Source organism: Drosophila busckii, chromosome X (genome assembly GCF_011750605.1).
Source record: "Drosophila busckii strain San Diego stock center, stock number 13000-0081.31 chromosome X, ASM1175060v1, whole genome shotgun sequence".
NCBI lineage: Eukaryota > Metazoa > Arthropoda > Insecta > Diptera > Drosophilidae > Drosophila > Drosophila busckii.
In genome coordinates this window covers 15,285,492-15,309,669 of record NC_046608.1, presented here as the reverse complement: position 1 = coordinate 15,309,669, position 24,178 = coordinate 15,285,492, and the positions used below count along the sequence as shown (strand labels likewise).

At 40.9% G+C, this 24,178-nt stretch overlaps 8 protein-coding genes across 10 annotated transcripts in view; 4 read left to right on the top strand and 4 right to left on the bottom strand.

Moving 5' to 3' along the window:
* Positions 1 to 445: 445 nt before the first annotated feature.
* LOC108606034 (chromatin accessibility complex 16kD protein) lies at positions 446 to 1,024 on the bottom strand. The gene has a single exon (XM_017995861.1). The coding sequence runs from the start codon at positions 926 to 928 to the stop codon at positions 524 to 526; it is 405 nt and encodes a 134-aa protein (XP_017851350.1). The 5' UTR covers positions 929 to 1,024; the 3' UTR covers positions 446 to 523.
* Positions 1,025 to 1,154: 130 nt separating this feature from the next.
* Positions 1,155 to 3,039, top strand: LOC108605759 (LSM12 homolog A). Of its 2 annotated transcripts, none has more exons than XM_017995562.1 (5): positions 1,155 to 1,949; positions 2,130 to 2,263; positions 2,432 to 2,548; positions 2,605 to 2,736; positions 2,798 to 3,039. In XM_017995562.1, exons 1-5 carry the CDS (start codon positions 1,805 to 1,807, stop codon positions 2,948 to 2,950), a joined length of 681 nt encoding a protein of 226 aa, XP_017851051.1. In that variant the 5' UTR covers positions 1,155 to 1,804; the 3' UTR covers positions 2,951 to 3,039. The 2 variants fall into 2 exon arrangements, with proteins under 2 accessions (XP_017851051.1, XP_017851050.1); XM_017995561.1 differs by having other exon boundaries at positions 1,156 to 1,949; positions 2,417 to 2,548.
* Positions 3,040 to 3,469: 430 nt separating this feature from the next.
* LOC108605839 (pleiotropic regulator 1) lies at positions 3,470 to 5,079 on the top strand. The gene is made up of 2 exons (XM_017995647.1): positions 3,470 to 3,653; positions 3,711 to 5,079. Exons 1-2 carry the CDS (start codon positions 3,541 to 3,543, stop codon positions 5,023 to 5,025), a joined length of 1,428 nt encoding a protein of 475 aa, XP_017851136.1. The 5' UTR covers positions 3,470 to 3,540; the 3' UTR covers positions 5,026 to 5,079.
* Positions 5,080 to 6,721: 1,642 nt separating this feature from the next.
* On the bottom strand, positions 6,722 to 11,745 carry LOC108606799 (ubiquitin carboxyl-terminal hydrolase 7). Its single transcript, XM_017997261.1, has 4 exons — positions 11,402 to 11,745; positions 9,281 to 10,755; positions 7,785 to 9,182; positions 6,722 to 7,569 (listed from the first exon to the last, which is right to left on the bottom strand). The coding sequence occupies exons 2-4, from the start codon at positions 10,553 to 10,555 to the stop codon at positions 6,820 to 6,822; spliced, it is 3,423 nt and encodes a 1,140-aa protein (XP_017852750.1). The 5' UTR covers positions 10,556 to 10,755; positions 11,402 to 11,745; the 3' UTR covers positions 6,722 to 6,819.
* Positions 11,746 to 12,123: 378 nt separating this feature from the next.
* LOC108605636 (S-phase kinase-associated protein 1-like) lies at positions 12,124 to 13,413 on the top strand. Its single transcript, XM_033294346.1, has 2 exons — positions 12,124 to 12,338; positions 12,655 to 13,413. Exon 2 carries the CDS (start codon positions 12,662 to 12,664, stop codon positions 13,148 to 13,150), a length of 489 nt encoding a protein of 162 aa, XP_033150237.1. The 5' UTR covers positions 12,124 to 12,338; positions 12,655 to 12,661; the 3' UTR covers positions 13,151 to 13,413.
* A 757-nt stretch (positions 13,414 to 14,170) lies between these two features.
* Positions 14,171 to 16,662, bottom strand: LOC108605645 (ubiquitin carboxyl-terminal hydrolase MINDY-3 homolog). The gene is made up of 6 exons (XM_017995428.1): positions 16,187 to 16,662; positions 15,916 to 16,049; positions 15,120 to 15,804; positions 14,894 to 15,053; positions 14,679 to 14,838; positions 14,171 to 14,573 (listed from the first exon to the last, which is right to left on the bottom strand). The coding sequence occupies exons 1-6, from the start codon at positions 16,560 to 16,562 to the stop codon at positions 14,427 to 14,429; spliced, it is 1,662 nt and encodes a 553-aa protein (XP_017850917.1). The 5' UTR covers positions 16,563 to 16,662; the 3' UTR covers positions 14,171 to 14,426.
* A 174-nt stretch (positions 16,663 to 16,836) lies between these two features.
* Positions 16,837 to 18,167, top strand: LOC108606376 (inosine-uridine preferring nucleoside hydrolase). The gene is made up of 2 exons (XM_017996431.1): positions 16,837 to 17,256; positions 17,315 to 18,167. Exons 1-2 carry the CDS (start codon positions 17,017 to 17,019, stop codon positions 18,140 to 18,142), a joined length of 1,068 nt encoding a protein of 355 aa, XP_017851920.1. The 5' UTR covers positions 16,837 to 17,016; the 3' UTR covers positions 18,143 to 18,167.
* Positions 18,160 to 24,178, bottom strand: part of LOC108606375 (glutamine-dependent NAD(+) synthetase) — a 32,079-nt gene continuing 26,060 nt past the window's right edge. Inside the window, exons 4-7 of one of the 2 annotated variants that reach the window (XM_017996430.1) lie at positions 23,251 to 23,502; positions 22,492 to 22,581; positions 20,999 to 22,432; positions 18,160 to 19,917 (exon numbers count right to left, since the gene is read on the bottom strand). In XM_017996430.1, the coding sequence (XP_017851919.1) occupies positions 19,230 to 19,917; positions 20,999 to 22,432; positions 22,492 to 22,581; positions 23,251 to 23,396 (2,358 nt within the window). In that variant the 5' untranslated portion in view covers positions 23,397 to 23,502 and the 3' untranslated portion in view covers positions 18,160 to 19,229. The remainder of the gene's footprint in view (positions 19,918 to 20,998; positions 22,433 to 22,491; positions 22,582 to 23,250; positions 23,503 to 24,178) is intronic. The other variant, XM_017996429.1, reaches the window with a different exon arrangement.

Below are 24,178 nucleotides of genomic sequence, written 5' to 3'. Positions count from 1 at the left end.
AAAAGTTTGACTGTTTAATTATTTTTAATCTGAAGAGCTGTACACTGATTGCTACAGAAATTAGAGGATTTTTAGAAATTCAAAAAACTTAAAAGTTCCGGGTATGAGAGAGAGGTTAATATTTGTAAAAACTTTTAAGCATCATGTGTATAAACATTGAAAAAATTAGAACTTATTTTAAGTAGCTTTTGATTAATTATACTGAGTTTACTGTAAATATTTTTTATTGATAAGGAGCCAAGTACATTTAACGACATTGACATTGGTGGACACTTGACATTGCCCTTGGCTTAGCTGAATGTCAGTAGCAAGAACATTTTATCCGTATACAAGCTTAAGGGGAAATAATTTAAATTTAAAATTTAATATCGTAATGAATTTAATTGAGCCGAAATAGTTAATGTTTGCATTCGAATATATTTATATCTATAATCTAACTTAAATTTAATAATGTTTAGTTCATATGCATTATTTAAATAATTTACTATTAATCGTGACTCAATTACCATAATTTGGAATGTTTTTATTCGCTTTCCGACTGGGATTCAGATTCAGAGGTAGAATCGTCATCACCGCCATTGGCACGATTTCGGCGTAGCATCTCTTGGAACTCATGCACACGTATTTTCTCGGGCACTATTTGTAGCAGAAACTCCAGATTCTTGGTCTTGTTTACCAGCTGAGACAAATGGTCATATTTGAGTGTGTCGCCTCCGCCTGCTTTGCCGCAATATGCTGTGTGCGCTTCGCGTGCCAGATGCTGTACAAAAAACTCCGTGCAGCGCGTCATGAGAAAGAGAACCTCATTGGTGATCAAGCCGGTGTCCATCGAACTTTTCATGATCGTTCGTACGCGACTCAGCGGTAGAAATGTGTCCGCATTTGGTTTGCGCTGCGGCTGCGTTAGGCTAGCATCTTTGTCCACCATGGCGTTAGGATTTTTTGGCGCACTAAATATGACTATTTGTCTTTGGCTTTACTTGGAAGTGATCGCCATATCCTTAGTTTTAGTTCTTATGTTGAATGCTTCATGGATGATAGTGTGCGGATTTTTAATAGAGTATTGCACAACGCTTATTCGATTTATTAAGTATGTGTGTATGTTTATGGCAGCCCTGGTTTCAGATGCAACACTGCGATTCTTTTACTGCCTCCTTTTTGAGCTGTTGTTTCGTGTGTTGACCAATAAATTTTTCGTACGCAGCATATTTTTTTTTGAAACTTCTCAATTACAAAACCACAAAATACGTGTTTAATACGCATATTTTGCTTGCGCAGCTGTCAACGCGAACTATTTTGGCAGATGCACGTAACAACAATAATTGCAACTGGCGCAAAACACACATAGTCGTTGTTTAAACGAGACGGATAGAAAAACAGGCAAAAAGGCAATTGTGCGACCGACCGACACACATACAAATACACAACACTGAAACGTGAATGTGAAAGCGAATCCGCGGCAAGGAAGTGCAACAACGATACTGCTGCAACAACAAAAATCAAAAACAGATGTTGTTCTAAACAACATAAAGCGCTCTTCTCTCTTTTTTAATGCTAATTGTACACAAACACACAGTTACATAGAAAAGTGCAAGTTGTGTAAACAATTGCTGTCGGCAACAACAAAACATCAAAAGCAACAGCATTAGAAGAAGTAACTTTTGCATTTGGCAAGTCACTTACTCCGATCCAAACGATAGTACATAAAATAGTACAATAATAATTATAATAGCTAATACTTGAGCTATTTGTTGTAAATATAATCATACACATTGGAAGCTAATACGAGCTGCAGCAATTAAAAATGGCCGCTGCCAACGCCGCCGTAGTAAATGCAGTCAACGATTGCTTCAGTATCGGATCCACAGTGCTCTGTACGACCTGTTTCAAGGATGAAGTCGAGGGGGAGGTGCTTGCGTTTGATCATAACACAAAAATGCTTATATTAAGTATCCTTTTTGCAAAGTAAACAATACACAATGCCAGTGAAAAACTGTTCACCTGTCAGCGGGTGAAAGTTGTCTTATTTATATAATATGTACATGTTTTTCCAATTGGTCTCCTTACATCGCTTTCGAAATCTCTCTTCGCGTGCGTTTGTTTTTTTTTTTTTTTTTTGCTTTTTCCAGAGTGCAAATCGAAAACTGCAGAGGAACTGAGTGATGTTTATGTGATGAATCTATCGCTGTGCAGTAACGTACAGGTACTCAAGGAATGCAATGGCAATTTCATTGAGGATCCGCAAAAACTGAACCTGGAACAGGTGAGTTACATAAGTTGACTGGACCACACATATTATTTTTTGTAAGAATTAATGATTTTAAATTCAAATAGTTAATTAATTTTAATATCATTCAAAAGAAAACAGCAGTGACCATAGCTTCTAGTTAAAAAACATAAATTTATATATTTTTAGCTGGATCTTTCGCAGGTTAAAATGCGCCTACGCAAAACAGTTGAGAAACGTCAAGATTATCTCAAATCCAAAAATTCTGATGTGAGTCCAGAAGCACAAGAACTTTATAGAGCGATAGCCAAACAGCTTGGGGTAAACCATATAATTAATAAAAGTATAGACGTATGATAACAATAATTACTTTGCAGTACCACGAAGTGTCTTGGCAAGGACGCAATATACAAATCTTAAACGAAGTTACCGTCTCGCCGCCATATCGCGTGGATAATGTTGTCTCCAGCTCGGACAACGATACTTCGTGTAACTACATAAAACGAATTGTAAGCTCCCTTTAAATAGCAACTGAGTGTTATAAAACTAAAATTTGTGATCTCTTTGTAGATCAAACAGTTCTTTAACACGAGGCCAGTGCCTTCTCAGGAAAATACGCATGGTTCGGCTTCGGCCAGTACATCGTCGGCTTCAGTGTCGCCAACGTCTTCGTCAATATCGTCAAGTAATGCTGCTTCAGGATCACCCGTTCCCGCTATTTAAAAAATAAAAACAAATGCATATTTGCTGCAGAAATGAAAGATGCTTGTTTTCATTTTAAGGTTTAGCTATTACATCAGCTGGAGGGATGCAAGGGCATACTAGTGCTGTCAGAATATATGCTAATGCTAGATAAAGCTAAACATAAGAATGTTGCTAAATATGAATAAATATATATATGTTATTTGATATTTATACCTATTCGGAGTACTTGCATATCGTCAGTTACAAATATTTTTCATGGTTCGATTTAAGGTGAACAGGTGTGCCGGCATATTTCATTAATTTTCGATTCCAAAAAATTTCATACGCAATTAAAAATTAGAAATTTAAGCTTTCCCAGAATTGGGACGAGCCAGTTATTACATTAATAAACATATTGATTGACGTTATAAAACCTTTGTAAGACTAAAAAAAACATCTAGATTTAGCTAGAAAACAGCTAATATCGCAGAGTGACTACGATAACGATAAGCTTTTATTGCAGCTGTTTATCGTTGATAAATAGAGTGAATGGCAAATTTTTGCGGCAAGCAAAATTAAAACGCGTTTATTTACATTTTAAGCAAATAAACGTTTATATTGACTGAATAATGGAAGATGTACAAAAGCACAGCGTACACACGCTAATATTTCGCTCGCTCAAGCGCACACACGATCTCTTTGTATCTAACCAGGCTAATTTACCGGAAATCGACGAGAGGCTGTAAGTATTCAATGCAAAGATTTTAATATTACCTTTAATTTCTGGTTTGTCCAAAAGCGAAAGACAGCGACGATCGATTAAAGCAAAAGACAGCTATGGTCTAGTGTTGGATCGTGCCATCAAAGCTGCAGAAGCCAAGCGGATGGCAATGCTACATGGCGACGGCAACAAGATGTTGGCCATAACGGATGGCAGCAATCCTTCAGATCTAATTGAGATGGATGGAAATGACAGCAGTCTGATAAGATTCCAGGAGAAAAACAAGTCTGGATTGAACATCAACAACAACACATCTTTGGTGCGTGCATCTTTGCCTAATAATGGCGCTAATGGAACTGGCGCCAGCAATGTGCAGTTAATACCAAAGAAGGCGCCAAGCATACCCAAGCCCAAGTGGCATGCACCCTGGAAGTTATCGCGCGTTATCTCTGGCCATTTGGGCTGGGTGCGCTGCATAGCCGTGGAGCCGGGCAACGAATGGTTCGCTACAGGCGCCGGCGATCGAGTCATAAAAATCTGGGACTTAGCCAGCGGCAAGCTGAAGCTCTCGCTTACCGGACACGTAAGCACAGTGCGTGGCGTTGCTGTCAGCTCCAAGCATCCATATTTGTTTAGCTGCGGTGAGGATCGCCAAGTCAAATGCTGGGATCTGGAGTACAACAAAGTGATTCGTCACTATCATGGGCATTTATCTGCAGTATACTCGCTGGCGCTCCATCCCACCATTGATGTGCTTGCCACTTCGGGCCGCGATTCCACAGCGCGCATCTGGGATATGCGCACCAAGGCCAATGTGCATACATTGACGGGACACACGAACACAGTGGCCAGCGTGGTGGCTCAAGCAACAAATCCTCAAATTATTACCGGCTCACATGACTCCACAGTGCGTCTGTGGGATTTGGCTGCCGGCAAGAGCGTCTGCACATTGACCAACCATAAGAAATCTGTGCGCAGCGTTGTGCTGCATCCATCCTTGTACATGTTTGCCTCCGCTTCGCCGGACAACATTAAGCAGTGGCGCTGTCCCGAGGGCAACTTTGTGCAGAATATCTCTGGGCATTCGGCAATTGTCAATTGCATGGCAGCGAATACGGATGGAGTGCTGGTTTCCGGCGGCGACAACGGCACCATGTTCTTCTGGGACTGGCGCACCGGCTATAACTTCCAGCGTTTCCAAGCGCCCGTCCAGCCTGGTTCCATGGACAGCGAGGCAGGCATCTTTGCCATGTGCTTCGATCAGTCCGGGACACGTCTCATAACCGCCGAGGCGGACAAAACCATTAAGGTGTATAAGGAGGATGATGAGGCTAGCGAGGATTCACATCCGATTAATTGGCGGCCCGAGCTGCTCAAGCGTCGTAAATTTTAAGCATTAGATATAGTTCTGAAATATGTATGTAAAAATTAAATGCATTTTTATAAACAAAACAAGGCCGCTTTCTTTTTTCAGTATTTTGTTTATTTTTTTTTTTCTTATTTTTCATTTAGTTTGTTTCACACAAATAAATTGTAATTCATTACGGCATAAATAATAGCCTATTAATATATATGTATATATTTTCATGATGTTAAAATATTTTACCACTATTTTTTCAACGTTCGATTGGTTTTCTCATATTTCTTTTAGATTAACAAAGAAAAAACTGTTGTCTTAAATGTTGTTGTGTTTAGGTTTTATTTTCGTATTATATTATTTTAAGTATAATTTTATTATTATAAGTAGGCTTTCTCATCTAGTCATTTCTGCATAAACTTTATCAATATATCATTTCATGTTTTAAAATCACAAATAATTGTTGTTTGAAACAAATGTTTTTCTCTTTTCTTTTTTTCATATTTTTAATATATATATATATATTTTTTTTTTTTTTTTTTTTATATAAGCTTTAACGCTCTTTTGTTGTTGTTTATTTGTAGTTAGATTATATATTAGATACCATTATACATCTAACGTAAATACACATATAGAAATATATGTATATAATATATATATATGCTTCTCTCTCTAACTAACGCTTACACTTGCTTTGCATGTCTTCCATCTCTTTCGACATGGTGCGAATCCTAAGTCTTGGTCTTGACTCATATTTTGGTGTTGCAAATTCCAAAAATTTTTTGCTTTCTCAGTTACTTTTAAACGTTTGTGGCATTCTTATGTACAGTATGCCAAAAATCGTTTCGAGTTTGGCTCATTTCTTTCTTCTTTTTTTAGTTATAATATTCAAAAACATCTAAAATATTCAACAGAACAGTGTTCACAGGGACAAACAGACGCAGGACACAAATGTACCGTACACACACACATACACAAATCAAAATATACAACTTTGTTTTTGTTTTAGCTTAGTTTGTTTACAGAAATCAATAAATTTACAACTCGGTGCCTTTTGGACACTTAACTAGTTAACACTTTGTATAAATTCGAAATGTATTACAATTGGAGGCGAAAACAAAAATATATGTGTATAGGAAAGAATAAATGGAGTATATGGTATATTTTGTTTAGTAATTGAAATTAACACAATTTTTATTCCGCATTATGCTCTCTCTCTCTCTCTCTTTTTCTCTCGCGCACTCTCTCTTACTCTTTCTCAGCTGCAGAGGCCTCCAAGCATTTGCTTTGAAAACAAATGAATAAAAATGTTAATTAAAAACTTGTTATATCGGAACTAAAAAGAGCTTTGGATTGCTTACTGATTGTGCTATAGTGTGCATTTGTTGCTGTTTTGTTTAAACATAAGCACTCCACTTCACACACACACACACACTTGAATAATTTTGATTTTTGTTAATGTTGCAGTTTGTTTAAATATAATGTAGTATAGTTTCCCCATTGGCTGGATGTTTGGGTTGTGGAAGTTGAAAATTTCTTCGGTAGTGCTGCTCCTATTATTATTGTTGTTATGCCACTTGCTGTTGTTGTTGTTGTTGCGCATCTGTATGGGAAGCTTGCTTGCCATTTGCTTTGATTTTGATCTCATTTGTCGCTTCAATAATAATTGCAACGCTGCACACACGCACACACACAAATTCTTTCATTCATACATATGCACATACACACACTCGCACTCACACTCACACACATACATAGTGTGCACTCACATTTAGTTGCACTCTGTTTGCTGCGCTGCTGCGTTCGCTGCTCTCTCCTCTCTCTCTTCGATTAGTTGTAAATTTTGATTGCCTTCTCAGAGAAGTTGAGTGAGCTGCGCTTGCGCGACTTGTTAATGTGATCGAGCCCAAAGAACGGCAACTGGCCGCCAGTCCATGAGCGATATACCTCCAGATCGACGGGTGTGTTATCGTTGATGTCCACATTCTGTCCCACTGAGATAATCGTGAACTTGTAGTTCTCCCACTCCTTCTCGGGCACACAGAGACGCTTCTGTATGCGCTGCTTGAAGGCGCCATAGGGTTCGCCATGGCGTGCCTTGGCTAGGAATGGCGTACCAAACGAATTGTATAGCTCCTTGCTGTAGTGAGCACACGGCACTAGCATCTCGTTCTCGCCAATGTGCATCTCGTCGGGCCCAATCTCTTCGATGCGGAAAATCTTTTGTGTGCCCTGCGTAGTGGTGATGGACTCATTTGTCCTTATGAGCGTCTCCAGCGGTATGTCATCCTTGCATACGGCCATTATCTTATGATTGCCCACCTTCATCAGACGCAACTTTCGGCGGCTATTCTCGGCAAATGATATCGTCTTGGCCGCCTCATCCAGCAAACCCTTGACATTGTCATTCTTATTCGGATACAGCACCAGCTCCTTCTCCTCCTTCAAATCATGCGATACCCAAATGCACTTGAACAGCTTCTTGTTGTCTAGCTCATGTAGGCTCAGCGACAAGCGCTGATAGTAAATGCGCTTTGGTGTGCTTTGCTTGGTATAGGATAGCAGATCCTTAATGGTGCCCTGGAAACAAAACAGATTAGAGATTAGATTATAAACATCCATTTAAAAGCAAAACTCAATTTTTATAATTTGTCTGTAGGGCTGCAATAGAAGACACAATTTGAAGGGATTATTATGATTCACTCAGAAACTGAGTCATCCATCATAATGGATAATTGCTTGAGCCACTGCCATAATGCTAAACTTATTCATATGATTTGCTCGCCTGAACTTACTTTGAATGTATAGGGCACTGCATTGCCCGCTGTTTCCTTGTAGTTATTGATGCCCATGAAGAATTGTAGCTTCTGTGGATCTGTGTTGAGACGCTCGGCAACGGCATTGCTTAGCTGATCGTAGTTATAGCGATTGGATAGCTCAAGTGTAAAGTCGGGCTCGTTGGCATTGCATTTGTCGGTGAATATAATCTCAATGCGATATACCAGATCCAGGAAGTAATCCTCAACGGTGGGCAAATCCAATTTCATATCCACATTGTCGCGTTCGAATATCAAAATAGGACCTTGGAGATGATCCTGCGTTATATAGAGCACATTCTCAATGGGCTCATTCAAATTGCCGATCTTCTTGTCGGCATACTCATCGAACACCGTCAGCTCAGTGTCCTCCTCGAAGCCCAATTTGCGATTGATTTCGGGCACCAATTCGCCCAAGCGACGACTCAGCGGCTGCTGGGTGCAGCCAATGTAGTTCAAGCGCTTGTTGCGCGCATCATAATACTTGAGAAAGAGCAGCACATCCGTTTTGGGATTGAATGGTAGCAATGCTGCTGTGCTCTCCGGCGAGGCGAGCTCCAGGAAGATGACCCAGGGCTTTTGCGGCGGCGGTATCTGCTCCAAAGTGCGTGTTGCCTCTGCCTCGAAATCAAAATGCAGGAACTTTTGCGTTTGGGCCGTGCACATGTTCCACATGCGCATGCGGTCGCGTGGCACTCCGAATGCCTTGACCAGCATCTCGACCATCTCATTGACAGTTTGATTATTCTTTAGTTTAAATGGGCGCTGATGGGTTTTCTCCAAGTCGAATAGACGTCGCTTCTGCTGCGACTCAAAGTACTCCTCGAGTATAACATGTATGTTCATATATAGATTCGCCTCGCTGCGCTCCTTGCGTCGCGCCATTTCAATGCGCTTCTCCAGATCGAGACGCTCCACCAGATCGCTGGAGATCTCAGTTTCCGGTATATCGCCCAGCACACGATCCAGCTCCGATTCTCGTATATAGACGAGCATATAGGCATTGCTGCATTTGGCATGGAATGAGATCTCATCATCCATGCCGCCATAATTCTGCTCAATGGCCTCCTGCTTCCGGCAACTGGACACCACGTCGTCATCAAACTTGAACCAGCGACCATCGGCCTTGGGATTGATGAAGACCACATAGTGACCGCCATGATTATCGCCCGAATGCACAAGCACTGCATGGAGCACATAGTCCGCCGGTGTCTTCTCACGCTCCGCCAGATAGCGATCCAAATTGATATTCTCATAGAACTCGAAGCGATCATTATATTTAATGGAACTGTCTGTGATCGGATCATATTGGAAACGCATCAAATGCAAATGCAGCACTGGCGGGAATGATGTGAATATGACGCCCTTGCTCGCCTCCTGTGGAAACAAGAATATACATTTAGTAAACGAAGATGATTTGAATTCAAATCTTTTGAAAAGTTACTGTTATTATTATATCAGTCTGAGTCTCTCACCTGCAATCCATGAACGCCGGCATCATATTTGTTGTCACCCTCAAGCGTTTCGGATGCCACATAATCCTGGAAGGAGTCGAAGATATTTTTCTTGTCTTTGATATTTAGCTGAATATCGTAGAAGGTCTCGTAGCGTGTGCTGTTGTAATCAACATTCTTGCATTTGATGTACGATGACATTTTGCCCTCGAAGAGACCCGGTATGGTGCCCTCGAGGCAAGTGCCCTTCATCTTTGACTCGAGCTTGTCGAGAAGAACGCGGAGAAACTCCTGCACATCGTGTTGCATGAACGAATCGAGAGTCTCCCAGCCAAAGGATTTGGTTAGCTTCTTGGTGCCGACGGGACGATCGCCGAATTGCAGCTCATGGAAGACACGCTGCAGAGACAAGCCCACCGACTTGGTGCTATCGTCAGCCTCAGTGGGTATGCGATAGACAGCAAGACGCAGTGAATTGGTAAAGTACAGAGTTTGCAGCAGGGAGTTCATGTAGCAGGTGGCGCCTTGATTTTTCAAGCCCACATAGCCTGTATGCTTCTTTGAGTCCCAGAGCACGCCATGCGGTGCATCGGCAATGACGTGGACCTCCAATGTGATGGAACCGTTGTGCACATAGGATTTATCCGGATCCTGTAGCTCCTGCCAGGTAATAAAATTCGAATAGCCATAATCGTTCTCTTTGGAGTAGAACAAATGTTTAATTTTAGCGCGTGTGAAGGGCTGCAAATCGGACTTGTGGCATTTGAGACGCAATTCGGCGATGGCATTGCATGACCAGGTGGGTGAATCATTTTCACCGTTACACTGCAAAAAGAAGCCCAATGCTCGGTCATTGGGTATAACCATTATCTTCCAGGGCAGCATGCGCACATAGACGGGCGGTGAGAGATGCTGCTGCTTAATCTGGCCCACATTCTCAACGGTATACGAGAATGTGGTCTCTGACCGGAATTGATCCTCTTTAGTCTCATCATCCATGGTCATTTCTTGCTCATTGCCAAACGATGTGGAGCTGCTCTCCGCTAGTAATTGCTGGGGCGGCATATTGCCATTTTCACTGGGTGGCAGCTGTTGCTGCTGCTGTTGTTGTTGTTGTTGCTGTTGTTGTTGCTGCAATTGTGAATGCATTAGATTTTTGAATTTCGGCAATTGGGGCGAATTTGTTTGATCCTGTTGCAGTTGCTGCTGTTGTTGTAAGTCGCTTGTGGTTATTTCAACCTCTTGGGTATCCTGGGTATCCATTGCTTCTATAGACTGATCTGTTTCTATGTCCATCTTATGTGGCAATTGTTCTTGCAAAGCACTATTATCGGCTAAACGCCGTTTGGTTTAGCAATATTTGCTTTACTGACTTTTCAGCTACTGATTTTCCTTGCTGCTGATGTGCCTATTGTTGTTATTACTGCCGCTTTTATTATGAGCTTGTCAGTTTATGTTTTTGTTTTTGTTATTGTTATTGCAGCCTCCTTAGTTGTCTGAAAATGGAAATTCAATGGGAAATGGGTAACACAGCAGCAGAAAACATCGATAAATAAACATACAAACACGCATACACACACACACATACATATATGTATATAAAAGCACATGCATACACATACATATGTATATATGCGAACATGCATAGATACATATGTATGCTGTTGCTGTCACAAGTTCGCAAATTCTTATTGTTTGCTATACTTACACACATACACATACATATACACATTCACATACACATGCTAAATGTGCATATTTTCTAAATACTTAATACTTTTATGCAATTATATGCGAGTGTTTTTTTATATTTTCAGCAGCTGAAATGAAGTGCGCTGCTGTCGCCGCATCGCTTTGTCCCAATACACACTGACACTCGTGCAAAACACACTCACACCTTTACATATACGTGTATACATATATGTTGTACATTTATACGCACGCACGCATCAAGCCCACCGCCCTCTGCTTCTTGTTTTCGCACACACACACACACACAAACTCACACATTTATATGTACGAATGCGAAACCCCTCTCACACAGACGCCCGGGCAGGCAAAACGATGAGCTTCTTCTCGCACACAAATGCAATTAGTTATTTCTTTTTCTTTTCTTTTTAGTTATTTTCTTTTTTTGCTTACCTTTATACCTTTAAAATAAAAACTATAGTTGATTTTGACAGTTGCCATAAGCTGAACGTTGACAGGCAGCTGCTGGCGACGACGATGGCTGCGGCAGCGTTGACTCTTCACGGCTCGGAACTCGGGAACTTGGTACACACAAGCGCCAACAACACTCAATAGAAATTCTACTAGTTTTTTCTCTCTCCAACCTACACTTTAATTGTCTGGCGTTCTTCTCCTCATCGGCTGTATATATTCAGTGTATTGCACGAATCTTTTGTTAGTAACTAAAAAATTCGTTGAAATCATAAATTTTGTCTAAAACTTTTTAATTTATATGAAGAACACACTTGTGCTTGTGACGTATTTTTCACTTCGCACTGCATTCACACTAGGCGGCAGAACTGCCAAATTCACTTTTTTCTCGTCAAATCTAGCTGCTTTTGAAGACCAGCTGCGGGAAAAGTTGAGATTGCGATTTAAATTTTAAAAATTTATGCAGCTCTGTCGGCATTTTTTTTACACAAATAATAACATATAAGATAGTAAACTTAAAATAAGCTGTCACTTTTATTTGTACTATCAAAGAAGCCTTCTACTAGAGCGCGCATGAGCTGTAATCGGAAAAAATGTGCTCGATTAATTTGCAACAACAATAAGAGAAACTGGTGAACTTGCGCAGAAGCCGATAAGTACAAAAAATGTATAGCACCACTTTTTGACCAGACACTATCATCCCTGTGGTTGACAAGACAAGAAAACAGTACTCTCAATTGTGTGTGTATTTTCATAGAAATATTAGATTGGTATTTAACAATAAACACCTAAACTCTATCTACACGCCGTGAAGAAAACACGTATTCAAATATAGCTTTTTATAGTTCGTATCGAATTATAATCATACACAAAACGCAATTTTCTCTTTGAAGCACTCTAGACGTCTCATTTAATTGTGGTAAGTTTCCATGAGTAATGAAATGCGCCGCCATTGTTGAAAAATCAAAAATATTTGGTCACTTTTTGTTTTAAATTAGTTTATAAACCTACATATGTATCTGCTTTCCGCAAATATAGTGTATTTAACCATGGGTGCATAATACATTATGTATGCATTTACTTGCACTTGTGTTGTATACCACGGCGTATATGTATGTCTACCACACATAAGCCTGTATGCGTGGTGTGCATTGGTGTTAGTTCGGTTCAGTCAACCGCTTAGTTTTATATGGATATAATTTCGTTAATAACAGTAATTTTTCATTGATTTTCAGATTTAAAATGCCTAACATCAAGTTGCAGTCATCGGATGAGGAGATCTTCGACACTGACATTCAAATTGCCAAATGCTCAGGTACTATACGTACTATGTTGGAAGATTGTGGCATGGAGGAAGATGAGAACGCCATCGTCCCATTGCCGAATGTAAATTCGACAATCTTGCGAAAGGTGCTCACCTGGGCCAATTATCACAAGGACGATCCACAACCCACCGAGGATGATGAGAGCAAGGAGAAACGTACGGACGATATAACCTCATGGGATGCCGATTTTCTAAAGGTGGATCAGGGAACACTCTTTGAGCTCATCTTGGCGGCTAATTATCTTGATATCAAGGGCTTGTTGGAACTTACTTGCAAGACTGTGGCCAATATGATTAAGGGCAAAACTCCGGAGGATATACGCAAGACGTTCAACATTAAAAAGGATTTCACTCCCGCCGAAGAGGAGCAGGTCCGCAAGGAGAACGAGTGGTGTGAGGAAAAGTAAACCATAACTGCAACCAACAGTAAATGCCGATAGCTATAGCGATAACATACACATATATATATATAAACATATAACCAATTGTTTAAAAGCAATTGGTTGACTTGAAACACAATGGAAACTAAGCCTATTGAGAAATTTAACTTTCGCAAGCAGAAACAAAACAAAAATAAGTAAAAAATGCTGCACTTTTATCTAGATTATGTTTAAGTACGGCGTTAGCCAATAATTAACAAATTTTTTTCTTGAAAACCAAATTTGATTTAATTATAAATACATACTCAAAGAAAAAAAGAATGTATATGGCCTTTTGTATTTGCAAATTTTGCCGAGAAAGGAACACGTCATTTGTTAAGTTACCTGACATGTATGAATTGGGACAGGTTGGGGAAAATTGGAATATGTCCATTCCTAAGCCAGAGGAAATGTTCGCTTTACCGAGTGCTTACTGTACTTACCGTATCTGATGCTTAAAATATTTTGCTTTCATTGTTCACGCTTTTTTAGCTTGGTTTTGTTTAATTTTATTAAATTCTTTCAAACACTACATGTAATTTGTTAAAAGGCCTTCAACAAAAGAAAAATAATATTTTTTTCGTCCACAATGTGTAAGTATTTTGCATATGGTGTACACTTATATTTTGTTTTATTGTTATTCTTCTTTTTAGTATAATTACGTTTATGTTTGTTAATTCTGCAATTGCAATTGAAATATTTTATCTGTATGTTGGGGTATACAATATTTTCTTGTTTTCTTATAATTACAATGGCAAACAAATAATTAGACGTCAATATGTTTTATGCATAATTGATGCGTTCACTTTTCGCTTTTGTTTTCTTTTTCGTATAATTTTTCTTGCTTTAAATATTATTGTTGCAAATTGAATACATGCATATTGACTATGCATATGTACGTGTATATGTGTCTTTTATGTGTGTATGCATGTGTGTGTGTGAGAGTGTAAGAGTGTTAGTTGGTTTTTTCTTTTTTTATGCGTTTTTTTTTTGTTTTGTTTGCTTGTTTGCATTTTTTTGGTTGTTTTTTAAACGTTTTGTTTTTTTGTTCAATAAATTATTAATAAACAATTGAAATTGTGTTTGAAATAAAGATGTGCATGGGCATCTACTGGCCGTCACTGTTACAATAGTTCTTATATTCATCTTCTTCATATTATTTTTGTTTTATTTATTGTTTTGGTAGCTGTTGTTCTAGCATAGATTACGTCTGCTAAACACTTTGCTTTACATATTTTTAGCTGTTTTAGTTGAGAACATCAATTCAATTCAATGAAGGCATATACGTATCATGCCAGTTGATCTCTATGTTGGGCCACTTGGTCTGGAGACAGGTGACCATCGGATTCGAGGTGCATATGGATTTGAGATCGGCCTCCAGCAATATAGCCGAACCAAAGTAATAACGCACCTAGAGATGAACAATATTATTAGTTAAGTTACAGTCAAAGCTCAAACACAAATAAGTGCAAGGGCTTGCAGCTATAGTTTTGTTTAAATATCTATGCTTTCTCGCCTTGTTATTATCATTGGATCCTGGTATGCCATTGTAGTGCATTAGCTCGAATGTGTCAGGCGTCGATTGACGTTCCTGTGGAAAGAACTCGTCCATGAAAGCATTTAGCAGTATGATGCCCAGATTCTCTGGATCCAGACGCTTTTGCATGAGATTTACACTAAAATAAAGAAGTATGTAAGCAAACAAATGGAAACAGCTAGGACACAACTTACTATGCCGGTTCGCTGACCAGATCCAATGCTTGTAGCACATCACGTAGCAAAGTGCTCGATATGAAATTATTGCCCTCCGGATCGTATGACTTAAATATGCGACGTCCTGTCTCTGATGCTGTCTCCGGCGATACTAGCCTCTGTTCATAGCTAAACAATACTGTAATACAAGCGAATATATTATAATTTGTTTCTACTCATTTGAAATATTTGATATGCAAGTTACCAGTTAAATGCGTATCGGAGCCCATAACCCAAACGGGAAAGCGCGGATTCTTAAAGAATGAGCCGACTGTGCAGTAACGCATTTGCTCCATAAGTGTTATGAAGCCAATATCGCTCTGCTCACAAATTCCGCGCAATTTGAGACCGCCCACATCCTGTTCATTATCCCAAACATGCGCAACGGCACGTCCAGTAAGCATTAAGTTGATCAACGACTGTGCGCCATAGCCATATGTGCTATGTATTAGCGGCTCGGATGTATCCGATATCTCTGAAGTGACCTGCTCCGTGCCCTTGGTTAGAAATACCGAGTACATGAATAATAGCACCCCATAGGTCTGTTGCAATTGCTGTTGGTTGGCCATATAGTAACGTGCAACATCTATAATCTGATCAAAATATATTGTGTGCAGGCGCTCATGGAACTGTTCCGGTGTCAGTTCGAAATCAAAATCCCAGTCCAAGCGACTCTCCAACGTTGCATCCGCTCCAGATGCTGCCTCAGTGGCTTCCTCTGCCTCTTGTACATCGCTGGGGTTAGTGGCGGGCGACGACGATGCTGACATGCGATGCTCTTTGGTTGAACGACGCTGTAGAGTGACAATTTTAAAGCGCGGCGCTCGACAATTTTGCAATATATTGCACAGCGCCTCAATCAGCAGACTCTGGCATTTGTCACTGGGCAGCTGTGTGCGATGGGTGCGATAATAATATAATTTTATAATTTAATAATTTTAGTTAAAACGAACAGCACAGCTGTGCTGAGTGGGTATTGGGTGGGTGGTGTGGTAACTTACCTTGGCTAAATGTGTGCCTGGCATGTCCATGATAATTATCTTAAGCAAGTACGCCTGCACGGGCGCTATCACAGCACAAGGACCGCCCTGTTTTTGCACCAAAGCCGACGGCTCCACATCACTAAACTCAAAACCTGCAATTGTGTTTTTAGTATACATACACGAAACACATGCATACAGTTAGTTGTGAAGAAAAAAGCGCGCGCATATCGATGGGTGGTGTTGGGCCATCCCATGGGTGGGTGCATCAGACAGCTGCATCTGAACTTACCTTGAGACCAACGGTTGAATACATCTTCGCGCACCATATCGCCCCAAAGCAATTGTTTTATTTCGCGCAGCTCACGCATATCATTTTCACTAGGTCGCTGCATTTGTTGTTGTTGTTGTTGTTGCATTTGTTGTTGTTGTTGTTGCGGCTGCTGGTGTCCCGCTGCTGTTGATGCAGCTGCATTACCACCTGTACTACTCATGGCCACTTCCTGCTGTTGTTGTTGTTGGCCTGTTGATGATGCTGTTGTTGTTGTTGTTTTGTGCAATTGCGATTCCAAGGCTGTCGAAGCCAACGTCATCGACGGCGTTGCTGATGCAGTTTTCGGCGAGGCGCACTTTTCGCTGCGTTGCTCCCGTTCGCATGCGTCGCTCATATCGCGTCGCGCACTTTCGACTAAAGCAGGAGTTTCGGGAGAGCACGTATCAGAATCAAAATGTATTCGTCTTTAAATTTGTGATATATATTTATATATATATACATATAATAAGCGCACAGCCAACTATTTAGGTTGGCATTTTTTGGGCCTATGCAAATGCAACAATGTATCGATAATATGCGCAAGTGCGATAGCTCCTTACCAAGCCCTTACGATTACGGGTTGAATAATCGACAAATCAATTTATAAACTGCCTACACTGTCATCCATGTGGCAATTAAATAAATACAACAATACGCTACGCAGTCTGATCTATTGTATTTCCTATTGTTCGCCCAATTGGACTGTGCAGAAAGCCAGATTTGACGGGAAAAATGCTGAATTGTCAACACTCTCACGCTCTCACGGAAAGAACCAAAATTGCGCTCAAAGACGGAAGATCAGTGGAGCAATGGAGAAGAGTGTACGGCGCGTGGTCTTCGACTGTGATATTGGTATCGATGATGCTTGGGGACTGCTGATGCTATTGCGAGCCGAGGAATATCTTAAGTCCTTTAAATGTGAAATTCCCGAGTCAATCCCTATACAGAAGTTTAAGCTAACGGCCGTTACATGTGTTAGGGGCAATGCCGACATTGAAAATACGACAAAGAATGCAATGCGTGTGCTCTCAGCAGTAAAAAGAATGGACGTAAGTATGACAATATGGATAAGTGATATACATACATAACTGTTGTGCTATTTAACAGATTCCTGTATATAAAGGCTGCAGTGGACCCATTTTACCCACCAATTGGAAGCCTTATTCAGATTTTCATGGCAAGGACGGTTTGGGCGATGTGGGCGACTATCCGCAGATCAATGAGGAGCAGCAGCTATGTTCCGAGCATGCCGTAAATGCGATGTATCGCTTAGCCTGCGAATTTCCGGGACAGATTGATTATATACTCATAGGACCGCTGACAAATTTTGCCATGTGCATAAATCTTTATGGCGATGCATTTTTGGACAAAATTGGTAATGTGTATATTATGGGTGGCAACATCCATGGCAAAGGCAATGCGACGAAAAGTGCAGAGTTTAATTTCATGCTGGATCCCGAGGCTGCCTTTATAGTATTGGAGCGATTAAAGCAACCAGCGCTAATACTACCCTGGGAAACGTGCATTGATGAGGAGCTGGATCTAACTCTAGATTGGCGCCTCAACGTGTTGGGAGCTGTGAACAGCGATTTTATAAAGCTTATGAATCGCGTAGAGACAAACGTGTTTGTACCCCGCGGTTTTGTCAAGTGGTTAACCTGCGATGCGCTGCTTATAGCCGCTTATCTATTTCCCAGTCATGTTATTGCCCAGCAGCGCGGCTATTATGCCAGCGTGGAGCTAAGCGGCACACAGACACGCGGCCAAATGGTGCTGGATCATAAGAAGGGTCGCATTGTGGACTATCTGCATGGCAAGGACATTAATGCAAATCTCATTTATCATCTGCATGCGAAGCACATGCGGACCATATTTGCCTGGGCAGCTGGACTTGAAGGCGTGCGCATCGAGCAGTTGTGGGAGGAGGAGAAGTAAACAAACAAAACAATTTGTTAACTAATGCACATACAGCATAAACAGCATGTATATGCAATTATATATTTAGTATTGTATATAATCAAATGGCTACAAAATTCTGTGTGTGTGTGTGTGTGTGTGTGTGACTACAAAAAACAAAAATATAATTTACCAAAAACATTCTTGTGTGCACTAAAGTTAGCTTTAATTTGTATAATTTGTAAATCGACTATCTGAGGTGTTTGTGTACACTAGGCGCTACTTTAATTCATATAGATATAAAATTGTTTGTGCTTTATAGTTAAGCTTGTTCTTAGACAATGGATTTGTCTGCTAATTGAGTTGAGTTTGAGTATAATGTGCTTATGTAATAATTATGTATGAATTAGTTAAACCAGTTTAGCTAAGGCCTTTTATTTGTGCTACATTGTTATCAGCGAGGTTATTGTTTGCCAAGTGGCTAATTTCAATTTTATCGAGTCACATAAAAATTTCATTTGGGCTAAGCAACTATGGAGATTAGTTTAACTAATCGGTGTTTGTTTATGCTACAAGCGCACACTACAGAATTTGCTTACTAGCTGGGCATTATTTGCGTGTATTAATTTTTATTTCATTTGCATTAATTTTTGAAGTTTCTACAAATTTAATGTTTGCTAATTCGCTGCCTAATCAATTCCATTTTTATTTTTATATCTTGTATGCAAATAAATGGAAATTTATAAAACGATGTGACTAACTAACCTGCAGTTAAAGTAAATTTAAAACACATTCTTAAATATTAGATAGTGTAAGAAGTGTAACTGTGCGTTAGAATATTAATGCTTATGATAATTGTATTCAACAATTTGATGCTGATTTTGTATGTATAGAATAATTTGTGTGTATTTTGAATAAAAACAATTTTGATAAACTTAGCACAAGAAAACAAACAACAGTTGTAAAAACTTACACAATCTGCAATTTTCGTAGATTGCTTAAGACTATATACACGTAAGATATCGTTGTATATATAAGGTATATAAGGATTTGAGTTAAAAAAAAAGACAATATTTCAACAGTTTTAAGACACTAGTAGAAGCAGAGACATGGTCGCGCACATGGTCTAAACGGGTATGCCAGTGCGATCCTTGATCTTGCCCAGCACATTGACATGCACCTTGGAGTAGCCGCTGGGCTTTTTGCCTAGTGGCGGCGGTGTATCCATGCGTGGCAGTGCTGCGGTGGAGACGCCCACATCTAGCGAAGCAGATGACAGTGGCGACGAGTGCTTGGAGTCGTCCAAATGCGAGGAGCGCTGTGTGCTGGTATCATGCGAGAGCAAGAGGTCATCGCTGCTGGGACGCAGCTGCGTGGAAGAGGGCGTATAGATGGGCTGCAGTTTGTCCACCTCATCGTCAATGGCCTTGAACTGCCAGCTCCAGTTGGCGCGATACAAGAACGGACGATGATCGAAGCGATTATCATCCGGACTATAGCTCTCGGCATGCACCGATGGCGTCAGCACAGTCATCTTATGGCGATTGATGGCGTAGCAGCGAAAGAAGTGTTTCACCTTGTCGGCCACCTCCTTGGGACTGAGGTCACCCTTCCAGGTGGCCACCAGCTTGCAGAACATGCTATATGGACCACAGAATGCCTGCTTGCGGAGTCGTCCATATTCGCTCAGCTCGGCATAGCTCATGCCCATATCCTGCTCGTCCGTTTGCATCAGCTCGCCATTCTCCTGCAGCGGCTCCAGCTCAGCTGTGGGTGGCGCCTCTATGATAGATCCCAGCACGGGCAGATTATATCTGTAAAATTATAAAAGGCATTTCAATCATTTTCTAAAAAAGTTATTTCAAATTAATCATACCAAATAATATACTGTCATGTTTTTTTTTATCATTATTTACTACTACTGGTTACTAAATTTTATTAAATTATTTATTTCATTTCGTTCATTCAGCATAAATATGGTTGTAAGTGATAATCTGCGAATGACTGACAAACTGAATAAATAGAGCTATAGCTTAATTCTCTCGATTTGTTTTTTTCTATTAATATACAAATAAACAAGCAGAATACAAATATGTGTGTATAGACACAGCCATATAAATTATAGCTATTGAAAATTAATTACCATTATTCAATTAAATCATAATTGAAAAATAATCGGACTGATTACAGTCGCTAACAGCCAAAACGCAACTGAGCTGCTGGGCTTGAGCACACACACACAAAAGCACAAACACACACATACACTCATGTTAGCTAAGGCTGCTCTTCGGTCGTAGCTTAGAGAAAGAGAGCAGTGCTGCGCGCATCTCTCGTTCGTTTGCTTGGGCTCGATCGCTTCGCAACTGAGCGAGAGCGTCGCTGCGCTTTTGTGTGGGTGGGCTTGGGTGATAGGACTTTAACTGCAGGTAGAAACTGAGCGTGAGAGGCAGACTGCTCTCAGTCTTGTTACAATAAGTAAAAGGTGCTCTCTCCGTTAACGTTCAGTGATTGGCTGTTGAACTGAAGGGTTGGGCGCGGACGGAATTTGTGCACAAAGCTTAACCGTTACTTTACTTATCATGCTCTCAGTTAAATTGTGCTCAAAGCTTTGGCCTATGGACCAGTAGCTAAGTTTATATTGAGAGTTGTATTTGAAGCATTGATTAAAATGTTCTTAAATGCAAATTAACATATATTAGTTAATTGTCTGCTGATTTTTATGAACGATATAAAAAGCTCTGAGGCAAAAAAAATAAATATTGGAATAATACTGAGGTGAAATATTTCAATTATTTTATATTTTATATTCGAATCGAATCTATGCAGCATGTATGACTGTGATAATTATTTTTGCTATGCTAATGTGAATTTGAATACTGATTTTGTTGAACTTACTTATCCTTGGCATAGGTGAGAAAGCGACGCAGATCAGTCTTGCTTATGCCGCCAATGGGATTGATGTCCGCCGATGAGCAATCATATTTGGTCAGATAGCCACGCAGCGATTCATCGACATTGGCCGAGCCGAGGACGAGCAGGCCACCGGGACGATTGCGCACCCAAAGCATCAGCTGGGCAAAGATATAGGCCAGGACCATGCGTATGCGTGATTGGATATTCTGCAGCGCCAGATTCTGACGAGCACAGCCGCCCTGTTTGCGAAAAACTGGAGTCAGGCCGGTGACGGCATTGAAGATGCTGAGCAGCGCATTGACGGCCAGATCGATGCTGATCTCAATGTGATAGCTGCCCAGCTGATTGGCCAGCTGGGCGGCACGACGACGCGTCTCCTTGCTGCTATTGACGCTGCCCATGAAGCAGGTGACGAGCAGTCGATTGCACAGGGCGGCGGCATTGTCCGGCGTGTAGTCGCTGTCCGCCAATATTTTGCGTATATCGTAGAGCACCTGGGCATCGCCATGCTGCACGGCATGCACAATGAGGCGGCACATGGAGTGCACTATGGTGGCAGAGCTGCTGGAGTCGACGCCGCCGCTCAGCGGCAGAAAGAAGCCGCCCTGGCCAGAGCGACGCAAATAGTCCCAGAGCCAGCAGGCGGGCCCCAAGGCAATCTCCTCCTCGGGCGTATGATAGGCAAACTGCAGCGGCGGCGTCGATGTCTTGAATATATCGCTATGCGTGGACATTTCAAAGTCGCAGCGTATGCGCGGATAAGCCGCCGCACCCGCCGCCGTGGAGCAGCGCGAGCGCAAGCTAACGCGATACGCGCGTATCTCCTCCAGATCGATGGTGGCCAGCGTCACCTCCACATCCTGCAGCGCAAACTGCTGTCCACGCGCCAGCAGATCACCATTCAGCGCTATGGCCGAGCAGCCATTGAAGTAGACACGCTGTCCATCGCAGCCGCGCAGATTGCTGAACAAGTAGGCGCCGCCAGCCTTGAAGCTCGCATTGCGTATCAAATCGGTGGTAATGTGCGCCTTGCGCAGCTCCATATAGCTGCCCGATCCGTTCACAATCAGCTCAACGCCCGCCAGCGACATCTCGATGTGCTTGCTGCGCACATTCCACAGCTCCTCGCAGATCTCGTAGCCAATGCAAGTGTCCCGCGTGGCAATCACTGCATCGCCAAATGGCACAGTCAGCTGGCCCGTGTGCTCGCTAATCATGCGCGGCAGCTGGAACTCCTCCGTCTGCAGCGCCTTCGTCCATGCGGTAAACCAGCGCGTCTCCCTATAGTTGCCATCATCGCAGAGCGCCATCTTGGGCCTAATCAGCAGCAGCTGCCGGTTGTAGAACGCCACGCGGCAATTGTAGCTCACGTTCTGATGCATCACCGGCATGCCCACGTCCACCAGGATGTTCTCGCTACAAACAAGCACAGAGGATTAGTTTCTAGCTCTAGCTGAGCTCTTGGCTTGGCTTACCATATGGGCGACATCATAATCTCCAGCAGCGTCTCCCATGAATGCAAAAAGGTATCGGGCTCACGAAAATGATCCTCGCAGCTATAGCCGCTGTAAATGAAAAGATTTATGATTTAAGTACTTTAAGTAAAAACGCATAAGTGTGTAACAAAAATGTATAAATTAAAATTTTTGTTTAGTTTATATATTTTTGATAGCTATAATTTAATTGATTTTATTTGTCACTTGTATTGATTTCATTTAATAAGCAAAACAATTTGGTACTTTATATTTATGTTATTAATTAGATTAGATAAATCAAGTAAGTACAAGCAATAATTTAATTTAAGCTATTTTATTCACTTTTTTTTTATTTAAAAAATACCTACGAGTATATAAAAACCTTCATTTAGTTTATTTTTTATGCTTTAATTTTATTTTATAAACTTAACGATTTTGATTATGTATAAACCCAAATTTATAGAAAAAAGTAAAAACAAAATAAAATTGAAGTTTTCTAATTCAAAATAATTACACTTTCAGTTTATTTTATGCTTTAATTTTAATTGATAAAAGATTGCAGACTGACTGCATTATAATAATAAATAAAATCTTTAACAATCAATTCTAAAGCAATTTAAAACTGTTAAGGTATTTTTTTTATTTCATTTGAAATAAGTACATTTATTTCTAGGGCACAATTATAAGTGAGCAAACTAAAAACTTGGCTAGATTTGTAAACAATTGAATTGCGGCCCAGAGCACGACTTGTTGACTTACCAGATTTCCAGCTCTGGTCCTGTGCGATAGCTGGCGCCCATATCCTTGGCCTCCAGTATTGACTGCAGGATGCGAGCCATATTGCCCTCAAAGTCCAGCGCCCATTGATTGAGCGTGGTCACGGCCACGGTGATTTTACGTCCCATTTTTATTGTCAGTACTTCCGTTTAGAGACTAATAATAATAATAATAGTAAAATCCTTTTTATAAACAGGCAGGCAGTATTTAATTGTTGTTAAAGCGGCAGTGCAGCTGCAATGACAAAATTACAATATTTATTAATTAATAGTCGAACAAAACACTGCGCACAATTTGCGGCAAGTGGCAATTGTGCAACAAAATAAAGTTGTTGCCGCTACACTGGTTGCTATTGTTATTGTTGTTGTTGTTATTGCTGCTGCTGCTACTGCTGCTCTTTGATTATTGATCAAACACAGCGACTGACTGACGTAGCAGCTGAGATATTTATAGGTCTACAACTATTTCTGTGTGCCAAATGACGACAAGAGAATCAACCACCCAGCCACCCACCACCCCCGCCTAATATGCTGGCATGCCACTCTCATATTGATGGCTTTCGTTCTGGGCAACAACCGAACCCGAAACCACCAACAATTAACACCACACAAGTCAATGTATCTCTCTCTTCTTTTTTTTTTTGGCTGTTAAAATATGTGTTTGTAGCTTTAGTAACCGGCTAACCCAGTTGTCTGAAGTGTGTCAACTCCTAAGTATTATGCATATTTTTCGACTGCAATATTTATCCTGTAATTGTAATCAGATTACAAGAAATTGCAGCACGCATATCAAATTTAGCTAAGCAACATAGGAGAAGTAAAGCACGCATTCAACTTGAGGCGCAGCCGACTTTTTGATACACTTTGTTAGGCATTTACGCACTGCTTGGCTGCACTGCTTGCCTGGCTTT